This window comes from Podarcis bocagei, assembly GCF_964188305.1.
Source record: "Podarcis bocagei genome assembly, chromosome: 2".
Lineage (NCBI taxonomy): Eukaryota > Metazoa > Chordata > Lepidosauria > Squamata > Lacertidae > Podarcis > Podarcis bocagei.
This window is the reverse complement of record NC_138126.1, coordinates 102,281,440-102,304,788: the sequence shown is the minus strand read 5'-3', so window position 1 is coordinate 102,304,788 and position 23,349 is coordinate 102,281,440. Positions and strand designations below refer to the sequence as shown.

Here is a 23,349-nt window from a genome sequence, read left to right as displayed (position 1 = left end):
TACTCGCAAACAATTTGATTTGTGACCATGGCAAACTCAGAAGTAAATACCAGGTTTGCCACGATTTGCGCACAATCAGAACAGCACTGCTGCCGAATGTGCAGGCACAGAACTGCGCTTCTACCAGCGACCCGGATCGACTCACGAACAGACCTCCGGAACGGATTCAGTACGTGACTAGAGGTTCCACTGTAGTGCAAACTCAACACATGCCAAAACAATAAAAACGCTGTTCAGAGCAGAGTGCCAGAAATGCATTATTGGCTCGAGCAGTAGCCCTAGGACATGCCTGTCCAAAGTCCGTTTCAGGGGCCTAATCCGGCACACCGGTCAATTTAATGCAGCCCCTGTGGCAGTATATGTTGTGGGATAAAATCCTTAAAAAAGCTCAAGAACCTCAATCCTAAAAGCTCAACAACTTTGGGGGTAAAATTGTAAAAAAGCTTAACTTTCGCCAGTCCTTAAAAGCTTGCAGTCGACAAGAGGGTTGCACTAATCATTTCTGTCATAAACCCTCAATGTTTCTATGATGGTGTATCTAGAGCTTCCCGTGCTATACTGATTTAGAATGTTATTTTGCTTGCTGATCTAGGAAAGGGTTAGGAAAGAGCCTGTTTGACTGGTCCTGGCAACAACTTGTACATCGCCTGCAGGAGCTTCCTCACACTTTTGAGAAATCATTGTAAATATTATCCACAAGGAGTCTTCTTGCATTATAAGCACTGAACTATCCAGCCTGTCACACTGATTAAATGGTAGGTGCTAAAGCAGAAGTTGCTGCTCAAGAAACCACTCATATAGTGCTATTCCTGTTTTCAGGCAGGGACGCCTAATGTGTATCGAAATGCATATATGGCTTTTTACCCAGTATCCAACTTCTTGTTTTAATCCAGAATAACTAGCCACAATACTGTACGGCTAAGTAGCTCTGAGAGTTCTAAATCTACTACAGGACTCCGTAGGTGGCGCAGTGAAAATAGGAGTATGTTAAAATGATTGCTGCTTCTTGCTTATATAATAATTATAGTTAATTGCTGGAGCTAGTTCCGTTTTTAGTTGCTTCCCTAAGGAGACACCTGTTCATACCCCAGGAATTCTCAAACACACCTGAAGAGGGGTTGGGTTGATCACAGTATCTGATGCAGATGGATTCCTGACTTTGGCCTCCTTCACTGGTAACAGCCTTTCCCAGTTTATTAAACAACAAAAATGCTATTCCTAAGCACTGTTAATCCCCCTCTTTAACCTCTCCTGTCCCCATGTAATGGAGGCAGAGTAGCCCTGCAGATTGGGGGTGGATGCATGCTGGGGGTGCAAAATCAAGTTGCAGTTGGGCCAGTGTGATCCCAACTCCGCTCCCCCCCCCCCCGATGATGTATGGCCTACTATAATCTCTTCCTCTATAAAAAAATGTGCAGTGCTGAAAGAGAATCCAAGATAGAGAACTAAGGTCAATCCTGCCCAGGGCTGACCCACCCACAGGGCAAGGTGAGGCAACCCAGGTGGCAGGATCCACAGGAGCAGCGAACCTGAAGTAGATCTTTATTGGCACTCCTTGTTCCTGATGTAGATCTTCATTCCTTTCCTGGTGGGAAAAGGGGAGCCATGTTGTGGTTCACTTCAGGTGTCAAAATGTCCTTGCCTGGCCCTGATCCTGCCTGTTGGGCCACAGCACCCTGGAGTGGAATTCCCACTTCTCACAGACGGGTGGGACGCTTTTATTTTTGTAAGAAAGCTAATACTCTGCTGCTATTAAATTACATCCCGTCCTCTTGTCAACAGCAAGCCACCTAGTGACACCTGCCTCGTCGACTCCTCCCTCTGAACCAGTGTGGTGTAGTGGTTAAGAGCGGTGGACTCTTAATCTGGGGAACCGGGTTCGCGTCTCCGCTCCTCCACATGCAGCTGCTGGCTGACCTTGGGCCAGTCACACTTCTCTGAAGTCTCTCAGCCTCACTCACCTCACAGAGTGTTTGTTGTGGGGGAGGAAGGGAAAGGAGAATGTTAGCCGCTTTGAGACTCCTTCGGGTAGTGATAAAGCGGCATATCAAATCCAAACTCTTCTTTCTGGGCAAGGAACGCAAGGGACCATTTTGCTTCACAGGAGACCCCACGGCGCCCAGGCACATCCCGCTCTCTGACTCCTGAGAAAACAGACTCTATTTAAATTTAAATTAATTAATAACCCGCCCTTCCTCCCAAAGCAGCCCAGGGAGGCAGCTTGCTATCTCTCCAGCCTTTATCAGCAACGCTGTCCTCAGGACACCAAGGTGGGCACCGCGTGGCGCGGGCAGCAAAAGGCGCTCCTCCTCGCCAGTTGCAATTAATGTAGGTGTTCATGAGTAGAACACAGTTTGCTATGCGTGCGTGGGCGCGTGCAGGTGTGCAGTTGCAGCGACAGGTTTGCAAGCCGCAGAAACAGCGTGCTCCGGATCCGGATCTTGCAGCGTGCAGGAGCAGCAACCGTTGCTTTTGCTCCGAGGCTCGGGACCGCGTTGCCCATCACGTGGGCAGCGAAGCCTCGCCTCTTTCGCGTCGGGTTTCAGGGGGAGGTGCCACCGCCCTCCTCCTCCTCCTCCCTCCCCAGTTCCCATCACGTGTGCTCGGCGGTGGGAAGGAACTTGCTGAGTAGCGGCGGCAGCAGCAGCAGCATAGCTTTAGCAGCCGGGCAAAGCAGCCGTGCAGGAGTCTGGCTGGTAACATGGAGGAGGACGAGGAGAGCGGATACGGTGAGCTGGCGAATGAATTAGATGCATCCCAGGAGACGGGAAGGAGCATCTTTGGCTGGGCCAAGGTGGGGGTGGGCGGGTCTTAATGGCAAGGGTGGGGGGCGCTCAGGGAAGGAGGGAGGGATTCGTTCAAGCCTTAATCTTGCGACTAGTTAGCAGGGGGGAGTGGCCCTTGCATGTTCAGCGAACTGTCCTTGGCTTAAAGCGGGGAGTGTGCAGTTGCTGCCCCACCGCCACCATCCCGACACACACACATTCGGATTTGGGAAGGAGTCTCTCTTTGCATCCTTCCTGGTCTTAGCAAGAGAGGATGAACGGGATTTGGGAGCTGTGTGGCCGGTTGTCCTGAGGGGGGTCCTGCCTGAGTGGACTCTGAGGGTGCGCTAGTAAATCCCGAGGAGAGATCGGCTCCTGAGCATAGGAAGTAGAGATTGTGCAAGGCCGTGGTGCGGTGCGGGGTGAGGTGCCATTGGTTCAGGGTGGGGTCACAGAGGGTGCTCTCTTGGGTATCTCGGTGGGTGGGTGGGTAGGGCTACCTTTTTTCTTAATCACCCCCTATGGAGGAGGGCAGCTGCCCTTCCCGTGGGGGAGAAGAAGGGAAGCTTCTGGGCAGCTGTTCCAGCCCGTGGTCGCAGGGCGAGGACAGCTGTTCATTACAATGGGGTGCGCAGAGAAATGAGCTTGGAGTCGGTGGCTGGGGGTTTGGGGGGAACAGGCGTGTGGCCGCCTTTTGAGGGGGAGGGAGGTAAATGTGGCCGGACTCCAAAAAAGAAGTATTTACAGGGAAGGGTCAGGGGTGGCTCCCCTTGCGCTGAGCACTGCGGTGAGGGTTAACGAGAGACAGCTGGGCCGCGTGTGTTGGTCGGCTTGCGCGCCTTTGGTGGGGGGAACTTCATGCCGGCATTTATCCTCTAGGCTGGGCAGGGAAGCGTAAACTGCCTCTCGGAGAAGGGAAGGAGGGTTGTGGGGGTGACTTCAGGGTAGCAACAGCTGCATGAGCAGCAGATGCTTCCCCTTTCTGCCTGGCTCCTTCGCTCTCCTTCTCAGGGAAGAGGGAGAACGTGGCTCTTTCTGAGGCAGAGTTCAGCTGTCATATTTGTGCCTCTTCTCTCAGTTGCTCACACACACACACACACACACGGGGAGGGGTTGCTTTTTTGGGCCTGGACTGATGTCTCTGATCTGTGTGTCCAACTGTCATTTCCAAGTGTCATTTCCTGCCAGTGCAGATCACCTTCTAAAAAGGTGGCAGGAGCCCTGGAGATGGCCTAGTGGCGAAGGACTGGATGACTGGCCCTGCCAGGCATGTCGCCTCATGTGACTTGTGGGAGGCCCTCGGACAGGCCCTGATCTTACCCAAACCTTAAATTACAGTGCTTGGTATAAGTATTCTGCAGAAGTGGTGGGAGTGAGTGCACTGCTCGCAAAATGTCATTGTTCGGGGGGGGGGGTGAGCGATGGTGGTGCCCTTCATAACCCCAGTGGCCACTGACTGGAATTGATATATCCCGAACTGGGGACAGCAGACTTGGGCTTGGAGAATTTGAGGTTCACACACAGGCCTGTCTTGCGTAAGAGGTGGGGCAGGCCGGTTTCCTGAAAGAACCCACATTTAGAAGGAACTGGAACAAATTTAGAAATGTTGCAACAAGCCAGGCAATAACACAGCTAAAACTTCCTAAGCACCTGTCTTCAGAGAAGCTGCCCTCAAAATAAGCAGACAAGATTTGCTGTCATTTGTAGCCCAAATCACTTCGTCAGGTGCGCAGGCTGCCAAGGTGCTAGCCTTTCTTGTTCCAAATTGAGGTGATGTTTCTGCCCTTGGAAAAAGGAAAGAAATGTACATTCAATATACTGATGTAGGATATGTGTTGTCAAAATTGTTTGACTGATTGAGCAGGGCTGTCCCATGTCGTTTTGCTTCATGAGGTAAAAACGACAAAGTGATGGCCCCCTCATTCCACACAGAAGGGCCAACAGGATCGGAAGCTGAATATTACTTCAACAGTGACAATGGGGCAGTGTCCTCCACCTCACCTGAAGGTGGCAGGGTCACTTAGGCGGCACGAGGTCTTTTTTGTTGCTTTCTGCCCCTAGCATTTGCCACTTAAGGCAGCCACCTCACTCTGCCTAATGGTAGGGCTGGTCCTGTGTTTACATGTAAAACTGAACTGTGGAGGTCACTCCTTGTGCTGGAAATGCCACTTTGGCTCGCAAGTAAGCTATGAGACACTCCACTTCAAAGAGTCTTTGGTCCTTTGCTTATTCAGCTTTCTGTGTATGACACTGCAATGGAGGGAGTCTCCCAGTGCGATCTCCCCCGAATCCACTCCAGTTCCTTTAACACTGGGAACTTCTCTGCAGTGTCGTTGCACCAGGAGAACGAATTAATATGTATGACCCAGTTATGGGTGACTGGTTGACTTAGAGGCTTCCCCAGCAGAGCTGTGAGCTCAAATCTGTGTCTTAGCAGCTGTGGCACGCCGGGGCAGTAGAGGCTTGCTTGATTTATTCCTCCTTTTGCGTGGCATACCCTGTTGTGCAAATGGCACCCTGGGCTTCCTTTATCCAGTGTGCTGACGCTGGGACCTCTGGGGCCAGATGCCCTTTGATGTGCCTGTGCTGCTGAGTCCTGTATGTGGATTTGGCAAACAAATTAGCTTTGAACCTCGGGTGGGTTTTGAGCATGGATGCAGCATCTCCATTAATCACAGAGACCCAGGCTGAAGCTGTAGGTGATGCCCGGGAGGCAGGCGGTTCTCTCAAGCAGCAGGCACACATGTCCCTGCTACCAGCGGGCTTGTCTCTGATTTGCCGAGTACATGAATATTCCAGCTGTGTTGCTCACTTCTTGCTATGATCCCAAAGACGGTGTCTGGGGAAAGTGGAGCGGTGCTTAAACGATGTATGCATGCAGCTGCTTTCTCATCTAGCCTGTACTGTGAGCGATGGATTAGATTTACAGGGGTAATCTCCCTTTCAGGCAAGTGGCAGCCTGCCCAGTTCTGCTCACCATGGTTCTCAGCCCTGTGCGTCTCCAACCTGGGTAGCACTGCCCAGTCACATGGAGGGGTCCTCCTGCCTGTTCATCAGCAGAGGTGACTTAGGGACAGCAGCAATTCCAGGGACTGATGCTTTCTCCTTCCTCCCCTCAACCCCCAGGCTGAGCTGAAGGGTGGAGGCTCTGAGGCTGAGCTCTGCTGTGGTTGCCACTGACAGCTGGGTATATTTGAGCTCCTTGTTTTCACAGGTTATCATGTGTTTGCTGTAAAAATGGGATTATGGCTCAGGTTGTGATTATGGCTTCTCTACAATAACGTTAACAAGGGCTGTTGAATACTTATTGTATGCATGCATCATTTTTTAATTTTTTGCTGCCATGTGCCGGCGAGGGGTTGCTTCTAGCCAGACTGCGATTTGATTTGATTCAATCCTAATGTATTTTCCTTTGCAGTGTGGAGGGAAATGTGTTCATGGGCATGGGGGGCTAGTTTGTAACCTGGTGCAGGTCAGAACATTTGTTCTCTGAGACCTGAGTATATTGCATCACTCACACCTAGAGCAGTGTTTCCCAACCACTGTTCCGCGGCACACTAGTGTGCCGCGAGATGTTGCCTGGTGTGCCGCGAGATGTTGCCTGGAGGGAGGCGGGCGAGTTGGCCGGCGAGAGGCGGGGCGGCGGCGGCGAGGAGAGGCCGCCCAGCGCGGGGCTCTCGCCGTCTGCATGCCTGGCTGCCTGCGAGCTCGGCAGGCAGCGCCTCCGTCCGCAGCGCCCGCCTCACGGCTCTCATTCCCTGCCCCTGCCAAAGCTCACCCAGCCAAGCCGCGCTCTCCTTCCTGCCTCGCTTTGCTGCCTCCTCCCCCCCCCACCCCCAAAGCTTGGAGGTTCCCCGGCAAGGGGGAGGGGAAAAAATTGAAACTTACACTTTCGTGCGTCCCTCCCGGCGTGACGCTGCGCGCTGCGCGCTGACGTCACGGGGCTGTAATGGTGGTGTGCCTCGAGATTTTTTTCATCAAACAAGTGTGCCTTTGCCCAAAAAAGGTTGGGAAACACTGACCTAGAGGACAGTTGGTGAGCAGTGGAGAGGAGTTGGTCTTGGTACTCTTTCTAGGTTTGTGGAGGAGAAATGTCTTTCTTCCCTGTTCACTTTGGCGATTGCTTACATCTGAGAAAATGTAGATTTGTGTGTAGCCTGGGTGGAGAGAAGGGGGTTCCGTGCAGAGCATGCTGCCGTTTTGGAAACTCAAAACAAGCCTGCTGTGTCTCATCTTAGTGCACTTGTAAGACAGTCACTTCTGAAATCAGCAGCTGGCTCTCCTCTGCTGGCCCGCTTGTTTACAGGGCAGCTAAATTTATCCATATTTGCATGGGAGTTGCCAGGTTGCTCCAGCCAAAAAGGAAGCAAGGCTACCCTTGCAAATGTATGCAACTCGCGTAATGACAAGAATTTTCCCCCAGAAAGCTTTCGTGGGACATCTCTGAATCTACAGGGCTCTCACTGAACATTCTCATTGATCCTATCCATGAGCTTTCAGGACACACTGAATGGAAAATAGCTTGGCTGTGCTGGGAGCTGGAGCACGCGAGGCCACTCTGATGGGCCCAATGCAGACAGCAGGCTCTGAAACAGTTAACAAATTCCTCTGCCCTCTCCTAACTTATGTCAACTTGACAACACAGAGATAGAAAGAGGCAGCTGTGTGTGTACTCATGCAGTGAACACCACATCCTCTGTCGCACATCTTTCCTCCTAGTTGGGTGGTTGCTCCACTTCTTTGTTCCTCTTCTTGGGTGTCACGCAAGCTCAACTCATCCCTCCCTCCCAGTTTGCCCTTCCTTCAGTGTGGCTTGCCCACGACTCACCTTATTTTGCCCTTGCTGTCCTTCTCTCCCCTGTCCATGGAGGTTTTTCATAACCCAGGGAAGGGCTAGGCAGCTGCAGGGTTCATCCAGCTGTGCACAGCACGTGCGCGCACACACACGAAACCTTTAAAGCTCCACCTCATTGTCGTCTTTTATCACCCAGTTTCCTGCGCTTGGCCGTTTTGCTCCATCAGTGCAGACTTTTGCCCTCTAGGCTGCCTGCTTTGCCAGAATGTAAGCATGCAAGCCTTTTGCACCCTGCTTTTTGTGGTTTGCATTCAGTGGGCATTTCCTTGCCTGCTGGCTTGGTAATAAAATCTCCAGGCCTTAGACACACAAACAGGGCAGGAGATGGTATCGTGTTTCATCCATTTGCTGCAGGGCCCTATATCCTTTTGGGGCAGCTGTCCCCTGACACATAGCAGCTGCCCACCAAAAATGCAGATTCAGGGATGCAAGTGTCCCATTCAGTGTGTGCTATTAGTTTAATGTCGAAGTACCTCTGTAGGGCAATAAGACTGCAGTGGGGGGTGGCTGTGCAGCCTTTACAAATGGCTCAGGGCTCCATCAGTAGTTTCTCAAATTCTCAGACTGTCGCTACGGATTTCCCTTGGAGCTGCGTAGGAAGACAGGCAGCTTGCGGTTGCCCAGTGCTTATAACCTTGTTGCCATAGGTATGTTGCCCTTGCCAACAAGGAAATAACATCTGCACACTTCCCTTTGCATTCTGGAGCCTGGTTTCCTTTGAAAGAGCCTACTTTTTAAAGGCTCTTTAATATCGAGGGAGCTTGAAATGATGCTTTAGAGCCAGCAGGTGGTGCTCAAGTCTCCCGACTGGACACTGCTATCCCACTGAATCCCAGCACTGAGCACTTCCAGTAATCCCCTGTGGTTTTAACCTGTGGGGGGCAGGGGCGGTATTGTTTTCATGATGCCCTATGATTAATCGGAAGCAGCTCTGAAGATCAGCGTGTTTATTCTCTGGCTTTTATTAAGCAAAATGCTTTGAGAATGCATCTGCTCTGAGAACAGAGAGGTGAATTGGTCCTCTTGTGAGAGAGATGCCCAGCACACACCGTGGGATTTTGGGGAGGAGGCGCTCGCTTGTGATATGGCAGCTGGCGATCCTTGAATTCTGCTTGGCCCAAACAAGGATGCTATAAGTAGAACCAGGAGCACCAAACAAGGTGACATGGGTGCTTGGGCCTCAGGAACCCCACTGCTGTGTGCTGTCTGCGGTGTACAGGTAAAAAGTTATCACATGGTTTGACTGCCTCTTGCATCTAGTTCACTTGCATTCTTGTATTCTGATTGGCTGTGTGAGGGGGGCAGGTGGCTGTTGCAGAATTTAAATGCTTTTGGCTGGCAGGAGGGGCATGCATCGTGTTAACAGGGAAACAGGTTTCTTAGGAGAGTGGATAGGGAGCTGGGTTAAGTACCCACAGATCTTTTGGTCACATGACTGGAGGCATCTTTCCATTCACCTCTTGTCTTTAAGTTCTTGCTGGAGCTACCAGCACGCTTCCCAAAGGCGTTTGATGCTCACAAAGGATAGGAACTTGATTTTTTGCTTTTAAATGAGTAAATACAAAACTTGCGGTTGCCAGTGATTTGTGTTAAGATAATAATTTAAAAAAAACAACACCCAGGCTGATCATGTGGTGCATTTGCACCCTGTCTGCGCAAGAGGCCTGCTGTGGTGGAGCAATCGTTTCTCTCTCTTTAGCAACGTTGTGGATACCCAGATCTGTATGAAAAGTGATTGCTCAGTGAAGTGATGGTGTTGTGGATACAAGCTGCTGTGGAACAAAGTTAGTTTGCTTGGTCAGCGCATTCACTGCGGAACTTGCTCTAGAAGTGAAACAGATGTGTCTGTCCTTTGCTCTCATGCTGTGGGGGGGGGCAGGGGTGCTGGTGGAATGTTGCTGAGGGTGCAGCTTCTCTCTTGGTTCGCATCACGGCAGAGGCCCTGAATGATCGAAACGGCATTGTGCTGCGTTCGACAAGCAGATGCTTGGCCAGACATAGACAAAGGGAAATACGCAGGTTCCAAATAACGGTCTCATTTGGGGTGGCTTCAGGCTTCCCATCCCTTCCCAGGAGTCTCCTATTTCCTCCCATGTTTTGGCTTATTTCTGTGATTTCAGGACAGTGTTGCTAGCCTTGCGTATTCCTCACTCTTTTCGGAAGCTTCTGTTCTTCCTATCCACCCACTGAGTTGTACTGCTGAGGTATTGGGAAAGATGCAAATGTTTACGCAAGGCTAGGAAGCTTCTTCACTAAAACAACATCAAAACAAAAGGACGGGAATCTGTCTTCATTGTTTTAAAGAACTTGTTTCCAGTTCTCGTTTTTGTGGAGAAAAGGTGAATTCCAAAGGGTGAATACCCACAATGTTCATTGGGTGGGGAGGCTGAGAGGAGAGTCTTCCTAGAGATATGGATTTTTACAGTTCTGCCTTTTCCTTCTTCAGGGGTCCTAGAGTGTCCCTGCCCCTGCTCTCCCCTTCTCCCCACCACACACATTGAACTGTACCCCAGAAACCTTTCCTTTCTCCCTTCTTCCATCACCCCAGCCTGCCAATGATGTTTTCCTCCAGGAATCCAGATTTTAGTAAATGAAGCAAATTGGAAAATAAAATGGAAGTTGATGTGAAATGCATTCTCATTGCAAAACATGACTTCTGCATTTGCTAAAATCTCTGCTGTTATGTGTGATCAGGGCACATTTGCCTCTATCCCCCCCCCCCCGTCTTCCCCCTAGCTTTGAGACCTGGGTAGACTTGACTTGTGCAAAGGTCCAGACAGGTCAGAAAAAAGAAATCCCACGTTTGCAATGTCTATGCTTTCTAGCTTTTCACTGCCTAGCTTCTCTGTGTGTGTATATTTCCCCTAGGCAGGTGGGTCTGGGTGCCTGAGCTTCCTGTCCCAGCCTGGAGCAGATTGGCTGTGGCACTAATCGTACTGCATGAAGGATTACCGGCCACCAGGATTAAAGGATTTCTGTAAAAAGAGCTGAGGAATGGGGGATGGGCTGCTGCAAGAGATGGGAGGGCATACATGACTGGCTGATGGGGAAAGGAGTGAGGTTGGAAGGTCTTTGGCTGAGGAACCAAGGTACCGTATTTTTTGCTCTATAAGACTCACTTTTTCCCTCCTAAAAAGTAAGGGGAAATGTGTGTGCATCTTATGGAGCGAATGCAGGCTGCGCAGCTATCACAGAAGCCAGAACAGCAAGAGGGATCGCTGTTTTCACTGTGCAGCGATCCCTCTTGCTGTTCTGGCTTCTGAGATTCAAAATATTTTTTTTTCTTGTTTTCCTCCTCCAAAAACTATGTGCATCTTGTGGTCTGGTGCGTCTTATAGAGCAAAAAATACGGTACTTGTAGGCCACAGAGGAAATGCATGGCTGCTGCTCTCTAGAGATGGAGAAGTCCACTAGTGACCTAACCCAGGGCAGTCCAACCTCTTAGACCAAGTGGAACGCAGGAGTACTTCAACACGGAACCTGGGGGCCGCACACTGAATTAAATTTCCATACTGTTAATTAAAGCATTTGTAATATGGCCAATGCGATTTAATATACACAATTAATATATTTTAAGGGTGAGCACTCCTAAACATAATGAGACCAGCTCCCAGGTAAGTATGCATTGAATCAGGGCAGGTTGTTAGGCTGTGATCAGTAGGACAGGGTTTCGACTCCATGCAAGCTGACCTGGGATAAAGCCCTGCTCAGGTCAAAATGCAGTGCAAGCCTAATGCGTGCCTATTCACAAGTAAATGCTGTTAATTTCATTGAGACATACTCCCAGGTAAATGCAGACTGCACAGGGCTGCCGCCTTAAAAAATATACATGGAGGTATTCAGCTGTCTTAATACCACTGCAGGGGAAATAACCTCTCTCACATTAATGCGTTGTTATTGCTATAATTTTTGTTGTTGTTGCTTATATCCAAGCAGCAGGCACTGAGCTTCCCAGCGGGTGCTTCTCCCGTTTTTAATTATGCCCCCACCCCACCTCTGAAACTGGAACTGAGCTTAGGGAGCGGAGTGTGCATGCAGTATCAGCAGGCCTGGGAGGGGTTGCACACCCATCCCTCCCACCGCCTTTTTTCTCTCTTGCAAGCCCCTTATCCCCACCTCCACATTCAGGTTATCTCTCCGAAAGTGGCTTTGGGAATGTGTGTTTGCTGAGATTAACCCCAGTGTAGTTTTCTCATTTTAAATGTCGAGAATGATGCCCCACAAGCCTCCCAGTGGGCCTTTGAACGATACAGTATAGGCATGCTGTTGAGGGTTGTAGAATTATTGGGTTGTTCTTGTTTTTAGTTTTTATTATGTATTTCATGTTTTTATATTGTGATTCTACGTTGTGAAGCCCTGAGACCTGTGGGTATAGGACTGTATACAAATAAAATAATAGGTGGGTATGCAGACCTTTTCTGGCACTTCCTAAAAAAGCACATTCCTAGCAATCCTTTGGCTTTTCAGCTGGTCTCAAACCAGTCTATTCTGTGTATCTGTCATCTTTTGGAAGCCTGTGTCCAGGACACAGGGAGTGGGTCACTTCACCTGTGGGACTCTCTTGGAGCAAATGCCTGGGCCTCGGTTCTCAAGCTGTAAAATGACAGGGACGAGGGTTGTAGGGTTGCTGGGAGGGGGACTGATGTGCACACACAAAAATATGGAACAGGTTTCAAATGCGAATTCTAGTTCTTGAGATGTGCTCTCATTTCCTCAAATGTCTCCTGTTGCCTTGGTAGGAGTGCTTGTGCAGAGTCCTGCTTGTTGAATGGGGTACCTTCTACAACACCTGGGAGTAGTGAGGTCCAGCATCTTATCAAATGTACTGGTCACTGAGGGCGTGCTTTATGGGCTGGATGCCTAACTGAATGACAACATGGTTCCTATATCCTTGTAGGCAGCGGTCAAATCTCTGTTAAATGAATGAATGTCAGATCTACAAATCTTGAACTAACCTCCAGTCCCTGATAGTTCATTTCATTTCATTTTTTAAACTTTATTTATCATGTTTATATTCCCCCCTTTCCTCCAAGGAGCCCAAGGTGGCATACGTAGTTCTACTCTCTGTTTTATCTTCTCAACAATCACGTGAGGTTAAGACAAACTGGCCCAAGATCACCAAGTGAGCGTCATGGTTGAATGGGGATTTGAACCCTAGTCTTCCATATCCTAGTCCAACACACCACTACATCACATGGTCTCATTGATTTTTTTTAGTCAAGCTATTAAAACATGGGATGGCTTCCCAACTCAGCATAGCCTTGGGCAATGCTGATTATTTGGATCCATTTCAATTTGTCTTCAGACCTGGGTTTGGGACAGAACAGCCTCTGTTTCCATTAGGGAATGGCTTGTGAGTGTGTCCCTGTTGGTTCTTTTGCAGCTCTTAGTGGCTTTCAACATCGATGACCATGGCCTTCTTCTGCGCCATCTTGCTAAGTTGGGTCTGAGGAGGGGAGAGTATATGTTAGCACTGGTCCTTTCTGGAAGCTTTCCCACCTAGTTTACCCATTGTATGGCATAGGATGCTAAAAGTTCATATCCCCCAATGCGTCCTGACCCAAATAAGGCTGCTGTCCCGATTCTTTAATCAGCTGCATATCGAGGAGAAGCTCAGCATACGGAGCTGCTTCTTTCACTGCCAGGGGCATCGCTTGGTACTTAAAGAACCTGGGAAACAGATCATGATGCAGATTTGCATAAATGTACAGTGTGCCTCTGGGTAAATTAAGATGGCAAGGCTGTTGCTAGCACTGCACTTAGCTGCACAGTAAGCAAAGTTTGCTTTTTTTAATTTAAAAAGGAGGCGGAGGAAAGGGGATCTGGGGCACAGCACAAAATTCGGTTCCCCAAGCGGTGCCCCTGGTCTCTGCTACCCTATAATGGACTTTACGGACCTTGGCATGCAGCTGTTCAAGGAACAGGAGCCTTATTTGGGGCAGAGAGGGCTTTTTCCCTGGAGGCATTGCTCTACTCATTTGGCTGGCTTGCAGTAAATGGTCCAGCGGAACAGCTTTGCTTGCTAGCTTCATTCTGCCGAAACCAGAAACATTAACTGTTTGCCGTCCCCACGCTTCTCTTTTCACTTACCAGGACCATACAGTAACAGGATGGCTTTTCTGTCCTCCTGTTGGATAATAATTCCCATTGTCTTTCCACCTTACTTTGGATTCAGTTCTGGGGGCACAGCGCTTGGCAAATCTCAGCAGCAGATACCACCCTGCAGTGTTCGTTCATTTTAATAGGTTTGTATCCTGATTCTTCCTCCCCAAGGGCCTTAGTTTGCCTACCCATGGTTTAAAGCATACAACATACAACTATTGGATGAGGGATGGGCTTTTCTGGAGTCGCTTATGCCAGGGGAAGTGCCAACCTTTCATGGGTATTCTCTTCTCTGATTCTGCCTCTTCTGTTGATTGATCTGGCTTATACCTCTCCTGAGCACCTCCTTCTTCTCTCTCTGCTGCTTGCTATCATGGAGAGATTTTTTCTCTCAGAAACGATGGCTCATTTTTTCACAAACGGGGAGTTGCCTCTGTGTGTGTAAAAAAATAAAAATCACACATATTTTACTTTGGGTGCTGGTTGACAGGGTCCTGAACCCTATTAGTTTGTGGGCCAATTATTTTGCTTTGCTCTACTGTGGATAAGAAGCAATAGAACTGGAGCCACATGCTAAGAGAATTACTTGGTTTGTTTTGTTCCTGTGCTAATAGATCCTAAAGCTTATCAAACTATTATGAAATGGGATTTCCGTAAACTTTCACTTTCCAGCAGTCTAGCATTTAGCTGCCAGAAGGAACATTATGTTGAACTTTCGATAGATGAGAAAGCTAGAGTCGTGTGTTTCCAGAAGTACTGGGGAGAACTTCCAGAGGGATAGATGTAATACATAAAAAACCCAAGAGTCTTCTGGCACCTTAAAGACTAATTGGAGGAGGGCATTCTCCCCCTTTTTGATGCACCTTACAGGCAAACAAACTTTGTTAAGATATGTTTTTATGGGCTTCATCAGATGCTTGGAGTGCGATCCTTGGTTGTTGAGTATATTCACTTATGAGTTTAAAGACAGGAAACGTAAATTTGAAATTAAATGGTAATATAATGCAGTCTGTGATAATTCAGTTAGATATTAAATTTGCAGCAGCCGTAATTGATAATCTTAGTGTTGTTGATTAAATTAACACCTGTGGAGGGAGAGGAAATCATTGTTTCCATTTGGTGCCCCCCTCCCGGAAACCCATGTCCTCACTGTGGAAAGATGTGTGGATCCAGAATTGGCCTCCACAGTTACTTATGGACTCATTGTTAAGACTGTGTTCATGGAAGACCATCTTACTCAGCTACGAGTGATCGCCGAAGAAGATGATTTTTATATGAGCAATTCCAGGTGATTAGGAGATCCAGAAAAAGAATAGTGAGGTTGAGTTTTAGTGGAAACGTATCAGATGAATATGGAAGCTTTTCTGTGTTCTCCTTTTTAAGACAGGGGACCCATGCTGTTAGCTGTCTAATGTAAGCTTGTTCTTGAAGCATTTGGCAGACAGCGCTAGCACCTGTGCACTTTCTTGCTGCCACGTCCTCCGCAGCTGGGATGTGCACCTGTGCTTGTGGAGATAAGCTTGCCAGTTCCCCTTGTGCCTTGTTTCAGCTGCTGTTCAGCTTGGTGCTGCAGGGATTCTGGCCCCATTGAAGAAGCTCTTTACGAGCCTCTTGAGACATAAGGGAGCCAGTTGTGGAATCAGAAGAAAAAACACGAGGATGTAATGAATCCTGTTTGCTGGACTGTCTGTTTCATTCTCCATGAGTTCTCACAGAAGAAATTGCACACTTATCACCTAACTGGCCTTTTATGGATTCCCCATTAGTCAGGTTTGCCACACTCCTGCCAATCTTTCCTCTGAAACTCTGGCCATCTCAGGTTTCCCTGTGTCTTCCAGAAACAGAGTCATGTCTCTTGCCTGCTCCGCAGGTTCCAAGTAGGGCTCCCAGTTCTCAACAAGAGTGCTAATCTGATATTGCTTTGCACATCCTAGGAGAAGCAGCAATAGCACCACCTTTGCCAGTGAGACTTCTCTTGCCCTGTGCAGCTGATTAGATTGGATTAGAAGTTCAAGGTGGACTGGAATGTGTTTGAACTTGAGGCTTGCGCCAGACAAGTTTTCTCTGAGACTGTGTAATAAGAGATGCAAGGAAGAAGAGTTCAAACTGAGTTTATTTGCAGAAGCACAAAAAGGATGGACCTCTTTGCAGCTTTTTGTGTCTCACCATAACCACCAACGCAGGATAAAACACGATCTATTTTAAGACAAAAATAGTTTTGTGGAAAGCATAATGCTGTGTCAATTCTGTGACACATCAAACATTGTTTGTACTCCCTTGTGCAGACAGCAGACATTTTTTTGGATTTTATGCATTACTTTTAATACATTGCCATAACTTGTTCTGTAAACTTTTGGCTTCATACTGTGTTAAAGAAACTGACTTTTAAAAAGCATGTAGAAGGGGCTGATGTGCTGCTTTGGGGACAGGTGTGTAAACCAGGCTTGTCATGATCCCCAGCAAATTAAAAGACAGCCAGTAGCCCTGTCGAAGGGAAATAGCCAGTCACTGTCTGTCTTGTCCAAGTTTGTGAGGCTGACCTTTCTGTTCTCATGGGGGCTAAAAACCTTTTAAGAGAACAGCTGAGAATTCACCAGCAGTTGCCAGGGCCTCACAGCAGCAACCAGTCTCAGCCTTTTTTGCTTTTGAAACCTTTGTAATTGGGATCCAACTGGCCAGTGCCTTCCTGTTCAGGTGGAACCAGCTTCGGAGAAAAGGGTCTTACACCTAGAGAAGTGGTCTTGAACTGCACCTACCAGCAAGATCCACATGGTGCTGCTCCCGATCCTCCTTTTTCTAGCGGGCTGGGAATCGCGCCGACTCCTTACTCTGCAACTCTTACCCTGCTGCTTCCTTGCACTTTCCATGCACATCTATGCACACATGCGTCTTTGGCACCTGCATGCGTTACATTTTCGTGCACCTTCCTTTTATGTGCTGGCCGTTGCATAGCAACCACTGGCTCACAAGATGCTTAGAGCTGTAATAATGCAGCCGGATAAAACCGACCTAAAAATACCCCTTGCCCAAACCTCTCCTGGGCAGCTGGGAGGAGTGGCCGGGGAGGAGCCAGGGGGGGCACCTTGGAAAAAGTTCCCAAACTGAATTGCCCTCTAAGTGGCTTTGTGCATCTCTCGTCAGCTGTCCAGCGCAGCGGGAACAGTAACAGTTTCCTGGCAGGGAGCTGAGATTGGCTGGACTCGGTGCGTGGGAGTCTCTGCTGCTCCTTCTGCTCCAGCCGGACTGGGGATCCCCCTCCTGCTCTGTCTCTTCCCTCCCCGCCCCCTTGCACTGTCTGGAAGAGGGGGGAAGTGGAGGCTGCTGCTTGGGAAGCCATTTGGTGCTGAGAAAGTGGGCACCCTGATGTTCCGGCCTCTGCACCCCACCTTGTGCCTGGCTCTGACCTGCTAGGCCTTTCTCACCTGCCCAAGGGCAGCACCCCTTGCCCAGTCTTGAGAGGGCGTTGCCTCAAGGGCATCATCATGGGCACTGTCAGTGAGCTCTGTGCCTCCAGTTTCCAAGCCTTCCTCTTCCCCTCCACCTTGGTAGCCACCAAGCCAGGTAGGTGCTTTATATTTTGCCTCTCCTCTCTATGTCCAGGAGTGTCTTGTGCTGATGCTGGGAGAAATGAGGTGCCAGAAGTTGGGGTGTGTGCAGTATGTATATTGTCTGTGGTGGGGCCAGTATTAGTCATCCTCTCCTATGCCCTGTCCCTTGCAAGCGAAGCCACAACAGGCATATTGCACTGGTGTCCCTCTAAGTGAAGGCTGCTGGTGAAAGGGGCAGGGGCCACAGCTTCAGTGCCTTTAGCTATGATGTTGCTTTCCTCTTGCTGAGATTTGGTGCACCGTCATTCAGCCAAAGTGTAACCTTATCCACTGGAGCTCAAAAAAATACACAGGTGACTGAATTGCTTTGGAATGAGGAGCTTGGAAGAATCCATCCTGCTGATTCCTTGGCTCAAGAACCAGTCTAACCTCTGTTGTAGGGGTGGAAGGAAGAGGTGGCAATTGGTTCACAGCCTTGTGTTTGGTTACAATAAGGCTGAACCCAGTTCTGTGTTTTGATCCCCGTGGCAATCTGTATTTGAATCTGATTATGTGAGGAAACAAACTCCAGTCCATTTCACAGGCAACCTGCTCTGCTAGTCGTAGAATCATAGGATTGTGGAATTGGAAGGTACAACAAGGACCATCTAGTCCAGCCCCCTGAAATGTGATACCTCAAGGACTGGCTCTCTCCATGTGAACAATGTGTTTGTGGGAAGAGGTGGAGGGAGGAGGGTTTTAGTTGTTGTCGTCGTCTTCTATTTATTATGTATTTTGTGTTTTTATCTTGTATTTTTATGTTGTAAACCATCCTGTGATCTATGGATGAAGGGTGGTATACAGATTTAATAAATAAATAAAAATAAACATTTTGCCCAACATGGGCCACAACCCTGAATTTAAGAGTCCCATGCTCTACTCATGGAGATGTTGTCCTGGTGTCTGCACATTTTCTGAAAGAGTCACTTGTGCTGACTTTATACATGTTGAGGTGTGTGTGTTTTCCACATATTCTTGTGAAGATTTCTTTTTTATTATCTGAAGTAGGTTTTCTAAAGTGTGTGAGAGCAGATCATTGTTTTGCTGATGCCTAGCAATGGGGTTGTGGCTGTGACCTCTTTTTGACCTCCCTAGAGGAAGAGCATATGCTGTAGTTGTCGTAGTTGTTGAAGTTGCATTTATATCCCGCCCTTCCTCAAGGTGGTTTACGTGGTTCATTTCCCCCTCTCTATTTTATCCTTACAATAACCCTGTGAGGTAGGACAGACTGTAACCCAAGGTCATTCAGCAAACTTCATAGCCGAGTTGGGATTTGAACCCTGTTCCCCAGCTCTAACCACTGCATCACCTGTCATGGGTCACAAACTCTGGACTGCCGTTTGGTGTCTGCCTTGTGGAGTATGATGAATGGAAAGGGCTGTGTTACACAAAGGTGGCTGCTGAGGCCTTAGGCCAATTCCATTCTCAATCCCATTTTCACATTAAAAAACAACACCCTATGAGCTGCCTTACTGGAGGAAGAACCTGACTAAGGCAGCTTACAGTAAAATCTATTCCGTACAGTAAAATAGCAAAACAAACTGAACAGAGCCAGCAGCAAAATCGGGTAACCCTGGGAGGGGGTTTGAGGGAGGGGTGTGTTTCTAGACCTGCATACTGAATGCAACAGTCATGCAACTGTTAAACCAACTACAGTTTTCACCAGTATGGAAAACTGACAATGGGCAAAATTTCACCTGTGGAATGAATGTCTGCCTGTTGCACAGAGCCTCTACTAAAGAAAAATTAGCAAGCTTACTATGTATGGGCACTTGATGAGACGGGCTTGTTTTCTGTCTCTTCTTCCTTGCTGTGTGACAACAGGATGGGTGGAGGGTACTGATTTGTCTGATGAGGGTTTGTGGTTTTAGGTTGGCGGGGAGGCTGGCAGGCCAGATAGAATGATCCAGGATTAAAGCCACTTCACAGTATGAGACTGTTGGTTCAGGTACAGAGAGAATATAGCAGCCTGTAACATTGAGTTCTCCGGTTCATTGGCGGCTCAGCCCCAGGTTCTGTTATTCCTTGCATTCTGGTATTGAAAGTTTTGCTGTAGAGTTCTTGGACCCAGGGAGTAGTTCTTGTGAGTTCAGTCTAGGGATCTGCAGCTGTAAAGGACAACTAATAGAGTACAGTGGTACCTCGGGTTAAGTACTTACCGGTAATTCGTTCCGGAGGTCTGTTCTTAACCTGAAACTGTTCTTAACCTGAAGCACCACTTTAGCTAATGGGGTCTCCTGCTGCCACTGTGCCGCCAGAGCACGATTTCTGTTCTCATCCTGAAGCAAAGTTCTTAACCCGAGGTACTATTTCTGGGTTAGCGGAGTCTGTAACCTGAAGCGTATGTAAACTGAATCGTATGTAACCCGAGGTACCACTGTATCTGGTATCTTCCCAACAATTTTCAGAACCTGATTTTCCCCTTTTAAAAAGAGAACAAGTTTCTGCCCCCTAGTATTTATGAAAGGCAGTGTGAATACATGGATGGATTCTTCATAAAACCTAGCCAGGGAATATGGCTGTTTCAGACCTTTCCCATCACCCCAGTCCTTGTTATTTCTTGGGTCAACAAATCTAGTTTCGCTGTTTCCCTTGTTCAGTCTGACATAGGGTTGGTACACTGGTCAGTGGATTGCCTATTTATTTGACCATTGTCATATATGTTTGAATATTCCATGAAGGCAAGAATACCACTGCTTAGGTGGCAGATTTGCATTTTATTTCATTATGGGTTTCACTTCTTGATGAGGACTGCTTACCTCTGTAGTGGTCAAAGGCAAGCCTAGCAACATAGAAAACCTTTTCCTACCAACCCCCTGCTACAATTGCAGCTATCTCCAAACAGGAATGCAAGTTGTTTTCATTGGCAAAGTTTGTTATTTTAATTGCATTGTAAAACAGAACAAACAGCAATTGTAAGCTGACCCTGGAGTTTTAGGATAAAAAACGAAGAATAATTTTTCATTGACTTGTTCACATGTATAGAAACCATACTTTGCATTAATTCATTAGCAGCCTAACATTTTGGGGGTGGGAAGTTCAAAAACACAGAGTCAAAAATCCTTGGTAGTCTACTGCATGTCACTTAGACCTACCAGTAGATCCCAGTTTAGCTTCTGTCTAGTACTGCTCCAGATGTTGTCCACCTGCAACTTCCACCAGACCCAGGCAACATGGCAGTGGTCAGGAATGATGGGAGTTGCAGTCCAGCATTGTCTGGATGGGCATCATGTTTATTCTGGCCTCAGAACTTGGGGTTAAGGTTAAAGATTTTGAGGCTTATTTTTAGCAAAACAAACCAAGGTGAAATCGCTTGGTCTAGAAGATACCGTATGTGGGTGTGCAGAACAGGGTTTTGATTCCTGTTGCTTCACAGTGAATTTCCTAAAATACAAAATGTGGAAAGTGAAATCGCATACTAGACTAGTGACTAAAGCATGGTGGGTGAGCTTGTAAAGCCACGCAGAACTCTACAGGTGAGGAAGACAGCTAAATTGTGGAGGGCAGAAAGCTTGGGGTCTAGTTCCCTTTTTCTTCTTCTGCTTTATGAAGTATCCTGTGCGAAAAGGCATACACCTCCACTCCCACAAAAAGATAGATCCATTCTTCTTAGGCATTCTTTTGTAGGACCAAAGTATCAACAGCTGCCTGAATTTCTACCATGCAGCCTGGCAGTAGGATAGATATTGCAGAGTAATGGCTGGCAGCCTGCAAGCTCTTGCCAAACTGGGAGAGGAATTCTGCCATCGCCCAGTGGCTTACAAACAGGGCACAGCTGCAGTTTGTCATGAAGTATGTGAGGGGGAACCCAAGGGGCTGGTTGTGTTGTTCTCCCCACCTCTTCAGACGTTGGGGAGAGCCGTTTCCCATATGGCTGCTAGTTCCATCCCCAACAGTCAAACAGAAGGGGATTCTGCCTTGGCAGGAGCTGGGAGGGGGAAACGGAAGCCAGATGGTGTCCATGGAAACGAGGCCTGTACTCTGCACAGCCAGGTGGCTCCAGGCAAAGCATGGCTGGGGCTGTTGTTATGCCTCAGCTGTGAATGAAGAGGAGTGGGGTGATGGGCCCTGTGTGTGTCTGCCTCTTAAAAGTGAGGAATTGGTTGCACTTCTGCAAAAATAATGGGCCTGGCAGACTTAGAAATGGAGCCCCTTTCCTGGCAGCACTGAAGTCTTACCGTATCTGATGCAGCAATGAGAGGCAACTGTCATTAGGAAAACAGGATGTGGTCGCAAAAGCAGCTGAGAGCAGGAACTTCTTGCGGTGCCTTGAACCCGTTTGTGCCTGGCAACTTGGAGGAGACGGGCAAAAGTTTGTTGGCAGCCACTCCAGGCTGATTTAGAGCAGGGGTCCCAAACTATGACCTTTGAATCACTGGTGGTCCGTGAGCTTCATCCAAGTGGTCTGCAGCATTTCTGTGGATATGTGGTTGAAGATGGCAGGTGGCAAGTCCATCGCGTTAAATACTCCTATTGATTTTTAACAGCTTTTTTATTGCTCCTTTTATTATAATATTGTATTTTATTGCATTGCAATTTGAATTCTATGAAATGCAGTAAAATGCAGTGTGTAAGAAATAAAAGAAGCACTAGAAATACAATTGCTACAGCAGGCAGGAAAGTCAGTAAGTGGGCCACCAAGACCCCCGTATCCTGTGTGGGATATAAATAGGGAACCACTGCTGCAGAGTGTGGCCAGTGACGTGTGTGGTCTGGGGAGAAACCTGATGAGGGATGGATAAAGAGGCCCAGAAAGCCACATTTGTCCCCCTCCACCATGGACTGAAATACCCCTACCCTTCCTCTAGGCATACAGATTAGGTCCCCAACTGCACTGTACATTTAAAGCGGGATCATACCACTTTATACAGTCGTGGTTTCCCCCAAGAATCCTGGCAACTGTAGTTAGTTGAGGGTGCTGAGAGTTGTTAAGATGGCCCTATTCCCCTTACAGAGCTGTAGTCCTCAGAGTAGAGGTTTAACAGTCAATCCCTCTTCCCAGGAAACCAAAAGGTTTATTCATTAACTTCTGATTCGATTCTTGAACTGCCTGGGAGCAACTTTTTGAATGGCTCTACAGCTGTGTATGATTTCCTCAGCTACAGTTTGACCACTTCTGGTTTGCAACTGCGTTTGGGGAGGTGTGTGTCTTACAAAGCTTCGTTCCAGCCAGCCCTATTGTGTGGAATGAACTGGATGAAGTTTTTGGGCAGATTGGGAATGTGAAGATGTGTGAATAAATCAGCAATGATGGAGAAGACTTGGAGCATCACCATGTCCCTCCTTTCTAAGGCCCTCAGGGAGAAAATGCGTTATTGTGCGTTGGGAATCTATGCATTTGCTTGACTTACTAATTGGCACTCTATTGAGCCAGGGCTTTCCCACCTATTCTTTTAGTCTAGGTGCCCTCCTGTCTGCCTTTGGGCAGCTGTCTGGGTATGATGCTTTCTTTTAAAATGTAAAATCTGGGACTTGCCCAGCAAAAATTGCAGGGTGATTTTACAGTGATTCACATATGTGCTCAGACACAGCTTGCAGAAGCCCTAGAGTGCAAGGAGTAAGCTGCAGTCATATAGTTACTGGACCATAAATGTGTGTAATTGCTTTTTGCAGTCTGGGGTAGAGGTGGTAGCAGAGAGATTATTTGTAATGGTTCATGAGTTTGTTTTCAGGAAGGAGTTCTCTCTGCAGTCCTCTACTGGCTTGATGGGTTAAAAGACAAATGTGACCCCTGCTTAGGCCGATGCGTTTTTATTATCAGCAGAGGGCAGCACATGGCCAGCTCTTATCTGTGTTGTTCTGTTACACACTTCCCCACATCTTACAGTGCATTTTCGGTGCTGAAAAAGTGTGCATGCAAATACAAGCGTCATGGGGGTGGTGTGTGTGAGTGAACTGAAAAGCATTGAAAAAGTGTGCATTTTACACAACAGTGTGAATTTTACGCATACGGTGTTCACAAAAATGTGTGCAAATGTGTCCAACAGACCTATGAATGCCAGTGAGGCCTAAACTGGATGGAATTAGCTGCCCTTTACTT

General features: G+C 48.0%; 1 protein-coding gene across 4 annotated transcripts in view; it reads left to right on the top strand.

Annotated features, from left to right (window-relative positions):
- Positions 1-2,588: 2,588 nt before the first annotated feature.
- Positions 2,589-23,349, top strand: part of CYTH1 (cytohesin 1) — a gene marked incomplete at its 3' end in the record, with an annotated part of 63,260 nt that continues 42,499 nt past the window's right edge. The window contains exon 1 of one of the 4 annotated variants that reach the window (XM_081185285.1): positions 2,589-2,729. In XM_081185285.1, coding sequence (XP_081041411.1) covers positions 2,702-2,729 — 28 coding nt within the window. In that variant the 5' untranslated portion in view covers positions 2,589-2,701. Of the gene's footprint in view, positions 2,730-17,078; positions 17,284-21,352; positions 21,401-23,349 lie in introns of those variants that run through there. The other 3 variants (XM_081185284.1, XM_081185283.1, XM_081185282.1) reach the window with 3 other exon arrangements.